The 12,230-nt window shown below is 42.3% G+C and overlaps 1 protein-coding gene across 2 annotated transcripts; it reads left to right on the plus strand.

Annotated features, from left to right (window-relative positions):
* Window positions 1-104: 104 nt before the first annotated feature.
* On the plus strand, window positions 105-11,608 carry LOC120572726 (NACHT and WD repeat domain-containing protein 2). Of its 2 annotated transcripts, none has more exons than XM_039822120.1 (10): window positions 105-1,180; window positions 1,295-1,383; window positions 2,549-2,656; window positions 2,911-3,102; window positions 3,378-3,519; window positions 3,710-3,849; window positions 4,775-5,125; window positions 5,423-5,524; window positions 6,085-6,730; window positions 8,060-11,608. In XM_039822120.1, exons 1-10 carry the CDS (start codon window positions 1,099-1,101, stop codon window positions 11,227-11,229), a joined length of 5,022 nt encoding a protein of 1,673 aa, XP_039678054.1. In that variant the 5' UTR covers window positions 105-1,098; the 3' UTR covers window positions 11,230-11,608. The 2 variants fall into 2 exon arrangements, with proteins under 2 accessions (XP_039678054.1, XP_039678062.1); XM_039822128.1 differs by having other exon boundaries at window positions 3,381-3,519.
* The last annotated feature ends 622 nt before the right edge of the window (window positions 11,609-12,230 follow it).

The raw sequence follows: 12,230 nt of genomic DNA on the forward strand, positions 1-12,230 counted from the left end.
GTGGTGTTAATGGACAATATTGTTCCAGAAGAGGGAGCTCCTTACAGCTGGAAAAAAAAAAAATCTAATTGAGCCCTGTTGTGAGACAGCTCGAGATACAGATATTACAGAAAACTAAAATGAAAGTATTCAATCTGTGCTGCTTTCTCTTTGTTAAGAACATTATACATCATACTCCAAAGTGATAGTATCTTAGCACATTTCCTGTTGGTATGCAACTGTAATCAGCTCTCTCTCTCTCTCTCTCTCTCTCTCTCTCTCTCTCTCTCTCTCTCTCTCTCTCTCTCTCTCTCTCTCATTCTTATTTAAAATGGTTTTCAAACTTTTTTTTTTGGAAGTTTGTGGTTCATAGCAAGGTCCCACAGAACTTCCCACCATACATGCTCAATCAGTCTTTCTATCAAATGTAAAATGTGTGACTCTTTGTTGCCAGTTGCCACTTTGACCCGGATTATTTTCCATTTTTAACAGAATTATTTGGTATGAGCCTGTTTTATTTCTTTTTAATGTATTATATAATTATTTTATTTTTCATCCTTCGATTTGGAGCAACTGCACAGCGGCTCTTATTAATGATGTGGTGGAACAACTGGCCTTCTCTCTCTCTTCACAGACTGTTGCCATGGTGACAATAATGAGAACAGGTGCAAAAGTCTTTCTGCATATTATTATTGGCTGTACAAAAAAAACAAAGTTTGTATTTATTGTGTACAAATGTTAATTAATAAAATAATTGAAAACTGTTTTGTGCTCATTTTTGTTTCTGATGTGCGTGGTTTGTGTGTGATCTTCTGCCTTCCTGCATGTCATTGTGTGTCTTTATGCACCTGTCCTACATAATATGAGTTTGTCTAACTGACTGTATGTTTGTAAGTGAATGTGTGTGCGTGTTGTGTAGATGTTCCAGTCTCTAGAAGTGGGTGTGATCGTGATAACAGACTCTCTAAACACCCGAGGCAAGTTTCCTGACTGGAGCGGGAGGGAAAAGAGAAACAGAGCAGCAAAGCAGCAACTGTGAACTTTTTATTTGGGTCATTGAATATGTTCAGGGCAAATGTTTTCCCCCCTTATTCTTCCTTTTTTTGTTAGCAATTTGCCATGCGCTCCAGAGGAAAACATATGGGCTGGTCTCCTTTAAAGTCAACCTGTGTGAAACTTTATCTGTGCTCCAACCCAGAGGGTATGTAGAAAAGCAAATCCTGTACCGTATGTATGTTTATGCGTTCTTTGGTCATGTTTTTTGAGTTGTTTTCTGAATAGATGTCTATGTTGTTTGTGTTTATGCTCCATATAGATAGCGTTGTGGAGCGCAGAGCTCTGAGAGAGAATGTGTTCCCCAAATTAATAGAGCACTGTAGACACACACTGGGACTGGAAGTCAGGGTGAGTGTACACGTTTATCTTTTCTAAATCTCCATAGAAAAACACGTAAATGGTAATTGGATGTGTATTGCACATGGAAAGGTATTTCTTTTTTTCTTGTAAGGTTCTACTTAAAGTGTTACATCATTTTCTTCCTATCATCACCACTTAACACTTTAACACGTATTGTAATGTCATAACCACTCACACTGTTAATGGCTTCTAGAGCCAGGAGAAGCGTTGAGCTGTGGTCCACTGGAGGGAACAATGCAACGTACTTTATTTGAAATCTGTGACAGAAGTCGCATACGGTACATAAAGTTGTTTGTGTTTACCGTCATGTTTCCCCAGTGGTGCCTTTATTCTTCCAATCGGAATTTTTCCTAATGAAGAATGAAATATCTGAATCAAAAGTAGATGTTTGTATAATCCCAACTTTATCTCAACCTTGACATTTTCAGCAACAATTAATTTCTGAATATTGTTTACATTTATTTGTTTGTTTTGTTCATAAAATGTTGAATATAATGGAAACCGCTGATGCTATCAGAGAGGTGAAAGTCCTGAGATAAAATTACTGTTTTGTCTGACAAACAGTCAAAAAACTAAATCCACTTAAAATATGGAATCAAACTATTCTGAAAAGCTGCAACCAGAAAACTAATTTTCTGTCAGTCGCTTGTCAATGGACTCTTTGTTTCAGCACTATTACAGACAGATTCAAGCATCGCTAAGACTCCTCTGTGTAACAACGCTCACTGTCAACAATGAAATACAAAAGGAATATTATTTGGTAGCTTACAGTTTTGTGTGTGTGTGTGCGTGTGTGTGTCCTTTATTCTTTCACATTATTCCCCTGAGGCCATCTCTTTTGAAGTGCGTTCAATTCAACTTTGCCTAATTAAATTTGACAAAAAAAGAGGATGAGCAGTTGGAACACGATTCTGTACGTAGTGTGTTGTTTTGTGTAAAGAGCAGTGTGTGTAGTTAGAGAGAGATGAAGGTTTATCATATGTTACTGAGCCACCACCTGGACAATTGTTAATGTACCTCACTGTGTGCTTTTCATAAACTGATTATCAGTCATCTCTCCTCTAGATTGTTTTAACCATCAGTGTGTGTGTGCGTGTGTGTGTGTGTGTGTGTGTGTGTGTGTGTGTGTGTGTGCGTGCATTTGTGTGTGTAGTTGATAGACCCATTTGAGTCCAGTGATCCCAGTCGTTGGCCAGATGAAAACACCAGACAGCAGCTGATTAAAGAATGCAGAAAGAGCTCTGCGGGACCTTTTTTACTGGTAAATAAATCCTTAGTATAGGAGTATGCATTAGTAAAGCACGGCTCAGGTTCTACTAGAGCATCATAGTGTTCAAAAAATTAAAGATTATTTAATTAAATCTTAGTTTGAGTAATACAGAGTGACCAGCCCAGTTGCTAATCAGTCCCTGTTGAGCTTTATAAACCCATTAACACCAATACAAGTGTGAACTAAGTACTGAACAACGCATCCCATGCTGCTGTACCTTCTGTGTCCACATGGCTGTGCTGCAGGCTCTGATAGGACATGAGTATGGCACAGCCAGTCTGCCCTCTCAGGTGGAGGTGTCAGAGTACCAGCTGCTGCTGCAGGAGAGCCAGCGGGCGGGCGTCAGCACCCAGGAGCTGGAGAGAGTGTATCAGAGGGACGAAAACACCATCCCTCCCTCCTACTGCCTGAGACCTCCGCACCCTTGCTGTCCTCAGGTGATCACACTGGACCTCAGAAATATCATATATCATCTAATTGTCTTCATTCATTCCAATTCAATTATGATGATTACGATTCTCTGGAGTGGGTTTGTCCAAATGCAGCTGCTAATTAAATGTGAAAACAAATTATGATTAGTGCCCCGTTATTGAACAATAAGAAAAATCCCCTACACAAATAAAGCTATAACCACAATAAACCATATAAGGCATTTAGAAATATAAGACTGTGGTGCTGTTTTCTTAAAGGTGTCTAACTGTTTGTTGTTCAGCAGGCAGAGGTTAAGGATGAAGAGGAGATGAGGATGAAGGCTAAACAAGAAGAGCTGAGGAAGATGCTTCAGACCACTGTGAGTCTGTGTGTCCACAACGGTGTTATGAGCCCAGAGAGAGCCCAAAGCTACTACAGATCAGGTGAGATATGTGTGTGTGTGTGTGTGTGTGTGTGTGTGTGTGTGTGTGTGTGTGTGTGTGTGTGTGTGTGTGTGTGTGTGTGTGTGTGTGTGTGTGTGTGTGTGTGTGTGTGTGTGTGTGTGTGTAGAGGGAGGGGAGGTTGCTCACTGTTGAAGTATAATTTGATGTGTGCTTTTCTGCCTCTCTCCAGCCCTCGATGCAGATCTGCGATTTGCTCTGGACAACAGTCCCGATAATGACATCATCAGACGTGGCCTGGTTTATGTCCACAGGGTCATCACCGCAAAACGAGAGGGACAGATGAAGCCACACCTTCAGTCACAGTCAGAGGTAAATGTATAATCATAGAAATAAAATGGTGATCTACACCCCCACTTTTACCCTCATCAGTCAATATTTGACAAAAGTATAATTTTCAAGTTCATATTCTTTTTTTTCCTCTCCTGGTTTTCTTAGTTTTAAAAGGAAAACATAGTTATCAGAGCTGAACATGTGGGTGTTTGCCTTTTAGAAACCAAATATTTAGTTTTGTTTTCACAAAAGGGAGCAAGTGGGGCTTACATGAATCAGAAATGGTCAAAGCAAGTTTACGTGTTAACTTAAAGCTAATAAATCACCTCTGCAAACTGAATTTTGATTGAAGTAAAGGTGATTTAAGCATAACATGAGTCATGCCTCCATCAACGTGTGGAATTTGCAAAATGAGTGCTCTCTTCCCCCTTTTTTTATTAAGGTTTATCTTAACTTAAAGGTATATCTGGTAACAGGTATCTACATAAGAGTGACATGACAGTGTCATGAACACATGACACTGTCATGACACAGTCATGGCACATGACCCCTAACCCTAACCATAACCTAACTTGTCATGACAAAAACTGAATGACACTTACTAAAAGAAGTGTTGTCTTATACATGTCTTATGTTATATAATGTTTATGACATGTTTATAATGTTTATGACACGTTCATGACACTGTCATGTCACTCTTATGTAGATACCTTCAAGTAAAGTGTAACCGTTTAACGTAACTTAAGTTTAGTATTAGTTCCTGACAGATAATTGTGATTTGTGTTAACAGAAGCATAGAGATGTGTTTGAAATACTGTATCTCTGACATAGGTTTTATAAATAAAGGTTCATTTTTGTAGTATAGTAGAAATAACTAAATATGAAACACATGTGCAGATTGTATCTAAAAGTGCCACATAAAGTGATTAAAATACTGTTTTCCCCCCTTTTCCTGTATTTTTAGGCTGCTACCTCTGACCTAGGGACAGTGCCCACTGATGGACAATTATTATCAGAGCTTTGTGACAACTTCCTCCCTGGTCTCGTCTCTTCCTCCCAGCTTCTAGTCTACACCACAGCCACAGAGTGTGACCGTCGGCTTGGTTACACGATAGCTAGGAGGCGGGGCTACGCCGAGTCTCTGTGCCGGCAGGTGTACACTGATCTTGTGGGGTTGATTGACAGCTTGAGCATCTTAGGATGCGATGAAGGCTCTCAGCTCGCTGATGCTTTGGCCAGAGAGCAGGCGGAGCAGGAGGAGCTGTGTGACGTCTTGTCCCGACTTTATGACATCATTCGGCCAGAGGAGAAACAGGTCAGGATGAAGCCGTCTTTCTGGATGGTTTCTAAACACAATAAAACAGCATTTAAATGTTTTATTTTTAACATGGCAGTGTGAAGGATTAGGTTGACGTTTGTTGTGTGGCACACACTGATGGATGGATAATTACATTCAGTACTTTACAATTTAGTGGCTGACTTTTTTTTACCAATTCAAGGTAACTTTGTGGATATTTTCTGATCTATTTTCTCTGTGTTGTGACATGCTCATAGAGCCAAACATGTAAAGTGCAACACTGCATCACTAGAGCTTCTTTTTCATTTGCTGTAGGTCAGAGCCTATGTGGAGCAGGGCGAGCAACAGTGCCCACTAGTGGTGACAGGAGGGCCATGCACAGGAAAGACAGTTCTGCTGGCACACTGTGCTCAACAGGTAAGTGGACTAAAGTGAAATGTGAAACTCACTGTAATTTCGGTCCTTTTTATTCCTAAATCAATCTTTTTAGCTTGAAGCACAAATGAAAATGCAAACAATTATAATTAATCAATTAGTTAAGGATTGCAGTATTTGTTTTTAATAATCAAATTAATTAATTGTTTAAGTGGTTAAAGTAGTACTAGCCTCTCAAAAATAAATGTTTTCTGGTTTTCTGTGTACTGTAGTTGGGTTTTGGGAGAACAAAAAAAACATTTGAATGCATGCCATTGGGTCCTGGGGACATTTTTTATAATTGACATATAGGCCAAACAATTAATAGATGAATAGGTAAATAATCATCAAATTCCTTGATAATGACAATAATCGTTAGTTGCAGCCCTGCACAAAAATACTTTTTTGGTTTCCTGGCAGCTTTATCAAGATAAATTACCCATGTAACTCTAAATCTTAGATTCCAAGCAGGATAAATAAAAGCCAACAAGACATTTACATGGTAAGACATGGTCTTGATAACAATGTGAAGAAGTATTTTGTCTTTCTGTCTCTCTCCACAGATAAAGTCTTGGCTACCAGACTGTGATCCTGTAGTGATCACTTATTTTTGCAACCTGTCAATCGACCCTTCCCCAAGGCACCTGTTGTCGAGCCTGTGTTCTCAAATTGGCAGTAGATATCACAGTGAATATTCCTCTGAGCAGAATCCCAGAGAGCTGGACGATCCTAGCTGTAGCCCGACATCCAACATTTGTCTGTCCAAGCTTAAAGAGCGTCTCTCATCCCTCCTCTCCTTCATGCCTTCCACCGAACAACCTCTGGTTCTAATCCTCGATGGCCTGGATCACGTCGGAAACAACGTTGGACCTCACATCGTGGAGAGCCTCCCGTCCCCGCTTCCTCCCAGCGTCAAACTCATCCTCACAGTCTCCTCCAAACGGACACAAGTCCTGCAAGCCATCAACCCACGAAGAGTTCCACCTCAGTGTGTGTCAGAGGGCACGGCGAAGGAGTCAGGATATGTGTGTGTTCAGCTGGGATTGGTGGACAGGAAACAGTGTGTGACGATGTTGGCGTCACTGCTGAACAATTCAGGGAGGCGAGTGACATCAGGACAACAGGCACTGGTGAACCAGGCCCTGACTTCCTGTTGTCTGACTCTCTACGCTCGACTCCTGCACATACACATCTCGCTCTGGCACTCTGGTACGACTAACTACAGTAAACGGACAGACAGATTCACTCTGAGGTCCCTTGAGGATGGGCCAAGGGTCCTGAAAGATTTGTTTCCATTTTTATTTTTGACTGTACATTGTTAATCATGTTTTATTGTATAAAAAAATGGTTAAAGGTCCTATGACATGCTGCTTTTTGGATGCTTTTATATAAGGCCTTAGTGGTTCCCTAATACTGTATCTGAAGTCTCTTTTCCGAAATTCTGCCTTGTGCAGAATTACAGCCACTAGAGCCAGTCCCACAATGAGCTTTCCTTAGGACAGTGGTTCCCAACCTGGGGTCCGGGCACCCCTTAGGGGGGCGGCAAAGATCACAGGGGGTGCGCAAGTCTTTATCTGGTTTGAGGTTGAGGTAAAAAAATAAATATTTGCACATGTTATGATAATACACTAGAATATATAATGTATACAAAAGTCTGTATAAAAACTATATATTTTTGTTCTTGCTTAAAATTGGAGGCAGGCTACTTAGTAGGCCAAACCTCCGGGACCTCTTAACCTGGGACCCTTGCTGTCATCAGGTCAGCTGCTAGCTGCTAGCATCCTCGTCTTTCCTGCCGCCACGGCATCACTATTTTATGAATGAAACATGAGGGAGAAACGTAAAAGTCCTGATAACTGCTCTGTATCAAAAAAATAAAGTAAGGCTCTATCTCGAGAGTTACCTCAACTTTGGTTTCGGGGGCTCAGCTTTTCTTAGACATAAGGAAAAAAGGTTGGGAACCACTGCCTTAGGATGTGCCATTTCTGTGTCTGTAGCTTTAAATGCTATTGAAGAGAAGAGGGGGCGATGCTTGCAAGCCATGATGTCTCTCTCTTTCTCATGGGTGGGCCAAATTCTCTGGGCGGGCAAAGCAGAGAAAGGGGAGGTTGCTCCTTATGACCTCATAAGGAGCAATATTCCAGATCGGCCCATCTGAGCTTTCATTTTCTCAAAGGCAGAGCAGGATACCCAGGGCTCGGTTTACACCTATCGCCATTTCTAGCCACTGGGGGACCATAGGCAGGCTGGGGGAACGCATATTAATGTTAAAAAAAATCTCATAAAGTGACATTTTCATGCCATGGGACCTTTAACATTTGCATTAATTTCCATGGGACATTTTCCAATGCATTAAAATGGATTGGAAGATATGCAGTTAAGTGCAACACACTTTCAGTCACTCAACTTTTTCAGCCATCAGAAATAACAACTGTTTGATATTTAAGGATAGATATATAGTGCTCATTTCAGGCTTCAACCCAGTCTGGTTACATCACATTTCTCACCTTCTGTCCCCTTTTTTTCTCTCCTCATCAGATTCAGATGTGACTGAGTCGTCTCTTCCTGATGGCGTCCATTCGTCCATTTCTGCGCTGCTAGATCACCTCGAGCAGAAACATGGCTCCTCTATCGTGGCTCGTGCCGTCTCCTATCTCACCCTCTCCAGGACCGGGCTCACCGAGGCTGAGCTCGCCGATCTGCTATCCAGAGATCAAAAGGTGCTGACTGAGTACGTTCAGCGGGTAGAGAGCCCTTCCTCCAAAATGAGAGTCCCGCAAATCGACGTGGAGAGACTTCTATTGGATTTGAGGAGGTTTCTCATTAGGAGGACAGTTGCAGGGTCACATGTTTTATTCTGGGTGAGCAGGCATTTCAAGCTGGTGGTGGCTAAGAGGTGTCTAGGCACTCATGAGGTGAGGAGGGAGATTCATTCGGCGATGGCGGACTATTTCAGTGGCGGATTGTCTTGTGAAGTTGCAAAACCACTTCTTGTAAAGCAGAGATTTGGACCAAATAAGGACACCGCCCAAATGGAAATATACATAGACAGGCAGCCATCCAGCCAGCCATTTGTCTTCGCCTCTTCTTTCAACGAGGTTGGCCGAGTGAACTTGAGGAAGGTCTTAGAATTGCCGCATCACTTGCAAGGAAGTGACAAATGGGAGGAGTTAGAGCATGGGCTGTTAATGTCTTTGAGGTTTCACCAGGCCATGGTTCAAGCAGGACTCCTGGAAGATTTGGTAACCATGTTGGAAGGTGAGGAGTGGTCATCCCACTTCCATTTGTCAAGAGAAAGAGCAGTCCTAGCAAGCATATTGAAGTCTTGTGCTTGCTTACTGCAGAGCTCCCCACTGCAGCTGGCCTCAGTGATGGAGACGAGCCTGCTGCCTTATCTGGAGGTATTTCCTGCACTCAAAGGTTATGCCACAGAGATCAGACAGGAGAGGAGGAAAAGAGGAAGCGGATTAGAAGTAGCACTTTGCCCTGCTCCCTCCTCTGTTCCCCCCATTCAGTGTTTAAAGTGTTTTGCCAAAACTAGGGACGTCTCTGTTAGAGAAGCAGCAGGGGCAGAGTGTGGGATTGTAGCAGAGATCATGGATGATGGCATGGCTTGGATTTGGAAAGGCTCTGCATGTGATGTAGTCAAACTATCACTGAGCTGTGAGCAGAAGGAGCTGAAGTTTGCAGGAGTGAAGAGCAGCTGTCAATTCATGCTGCTTTCCACACAATGCAACAAGATTTTCTTATGGGATGTGACCGGCCCAGAAATGTTTCTACAGGTTAAGGACCCTTTGAAAACAGAGTTAAGCCAAAAAACATTAAACAAAGTTGAGGGGTTTGTTGCATATCAGAAACTGTTATTCATGTGGTGGAAAGATGAGAATTGTGTGAGTGTGTTTGACGTCTCCAGTGAGATCTTGACTCATTTCCAGTGTCAGAGCTGCGTGACCTGTTTGGTTTGCTCCTCTAATGGCGTTTACATGTACTGCGGGCAGATGGAGGGGACAGTGTCCATATTTGACACCAACACCGGCAGCCTCCTGGCCACTTGTTCAAACTCAAACCACAATGCGGTCACATCAATGATCCTGTGTGAAGAGAAGTGGGAAATGGCATGTGTTGACAGGACAGGGAGTGTAACCCTTTGGGATGTGGCAGCCAAAGGAAACTCACCGAGACTTGTCACAGAAAGATTTACTGGGGGCAAATCTAATAACGTCCTCAATGTAGATTACTCACATGAAATTGACACTTTATTGGTGTGTCAATCTCACCAGGTTGCACTGTGGGATATGTGTGACTGGGAGCTGTGGGACCAGTTCCTGGCTCCGCAGGGGAGGGCCTTCACTCAAGCTGTCCTCTCTAAGGATGGCCATTTGTTCCTGGCATTGTTAGACACCTGTCCCCTTGTCTTGGTGTGGAAGGTCAGTACAGGGGACTGTGTTCTCTCCTTAGAAATAAACAAGCAGCCACATAAACTCCTCAAAATGACCTCAGATATTGTTTGTGTCGCTCACGACGGCTGCCTGACCGTATGGGACTCTGGGATGATAGATGCTGCAGGCCCAGCTCCGAAAATGGGGTGTGGAGTGACAGAAGTGGTGGTTGAACGAACAGGGTTCTACACCTCTGATGGGTCAGAGACCGTGTGGAGATGGAGATTAGAAACAGGACTTCCACATGCTAACTTCCTACACGACGGTCCTGTGGAAAAACTGCGTCTTTCTCCGGATAACATCCACCTTGTAACACTCTCAGCAGGGGAAATATACGTTTGGCAGACAGAGCCAGGTCAGAACATCTTGCGTATGAGAGGCAGCAGAGCGTCAGACGTCCTGGTCACGCCGAACAGTAACTTTGGGGTGAGTATTTCTGAACGTGGGATGTCTCGGGTTTGGAAGCTGGCACACGGGAGCATTGTGTGCAGCATACACCCGTACCTGTCTGACGCCCAGGTGTCGCCTGAGAGCACCTTCCTTATTGGCCGTCGCCATGGAGACCTGTTAGCTGCCAGTCTGTGGTCAGGCTTGATCAGCAAGCGTTTCTCCTGCGCGGAAAGCTCGGAGCATGTTGTTGCTTTCCGCACACTTTCAGAGCACCCAGACTTTGTGGTGGTGATGGCCGCCTCAGGGGCGGTGTACACCTGGAAACTAGCAGAGGAGACGCTGTGCAGGCACTTCCAGCTGCCTTATAGGTTTCACTGTCAGCCACAAGACTTCCAAATGTCCTCTGATGGGAGCTACGCCCTGCTGTCCACTGATAATGAAGCCATCCACCTCTTGGACTTATCTCAGGTCAGACTGTGCTCATTCAAGGCTGAGGGTCCTGTCATTAAAGCTTGTTTGGATAAAACTGGACACTATGCTACCTACATTTCCCGCCCCACCACCACCCTGGAGAAAAACTGCGCCTGTTACCTGCACGCAAGGCCCGTCCTCAGTGTTTTACGACTCGCAGACGGGGAAAGAATAGGAAGTGTGCGTCTGGCTAAGAATCCGTTGACCCTGGTTATGTGTGAGCGGCAGTGTGTGTTTGTGGGCTTTGAGGACGGTTCTGTAGGCGTGTATTCAGTTTTAGATGACACCATCAATGGGGAGGAGTTGGTCAGGTGCAGAGAGAAGTCAAATGGTCAGATGAAGTGCTGCCCTTTTGACAGAGCATTCACCTGGTTACCACTAGCAACCCCCAATATCACATGGCCTTAAAATGATTATACAAGCTCTTGTTGGACTGTGCTTTTAAAATTCATTTATATGTATAATCAATGTGATAGCACACAAAGTGATTGTATGCACACGTGTACATACTGTATGTATATATTGAAGTAAATACAAATACTGTAGGCCTATACATTTGTTCTACAGTCCTGGGGAAGCTGCAGCACCATCTGTTTCATTTCCAGCTGTTCTGAGTCCATCATGATAAGCTCACTGCAGAAAAACCAACCCAGCAATTGAGTTTCATTTCTGTGAAAGCAAAACCTATAACTGATCAGTTTGAGCCATATAGCCTGCATGTGCTGTTAACACAGAGATAAGTTTTACACATTTATTTGCAATAATAAAATAATTTGTCATAAATACACTGTTTAGCCTATATCTCTGTTTCTATATCACATTTACTGTAAGAAATAATTTCCCGTTGCCAGAAATTACAGAAAATAGCGTACTGTCTTTAAATGGTAAAAATGATTACATGATTTTTTTCATTTTGATCACTTCACCCTAAACTTATTATCATCTTATTGCAGATATATTAACTATATTAAGTTAAGTACTTATTAAGATAAGTTGTGGCGGTTCTACATTGAAATACACCCCAAAAAAAACACACACACACACACACACACACACACACACACACAAAATTGCATAATTTTGCACAATTACTTTATTATAGTGTATATTTATTTTTAAGTTTCCTGTTTTAATTGCAATAGTTAAATAACTGGATTCTCTTAAGTGTGTTTTTCAAATGTTCTAATGAAGGATTTGTGCAATTGAGAAATATATATTTATCTTTCACTTATGTTGTTATAATAAAATATATATACTGTGTATATATATGTGTCAAAAATACAATCAGATAGGCTATATAAAAAATATAACAAGAGCAGAGAGCAACAATAATATCAAATATTAATAATGATATGCAAATAAAACATAGAATAAATATTCTAAATAGCACAAATCCTTCATCACACAAA

Source organism: Perca fluviatilis, chromosome 2, assembly GCF_010015445.1.
Source record: "Perca fluviatilis chromosome 2, GENO_Pfluv_1.0, whole genome shotgun sequence".
NCBI classification, from domain to species: domain Eukaryota; kingdom Metazoa; phylum Chordata; class Actinopteri; order Perciformes; family Percidae; genus Perca; species Perca fluviatilis.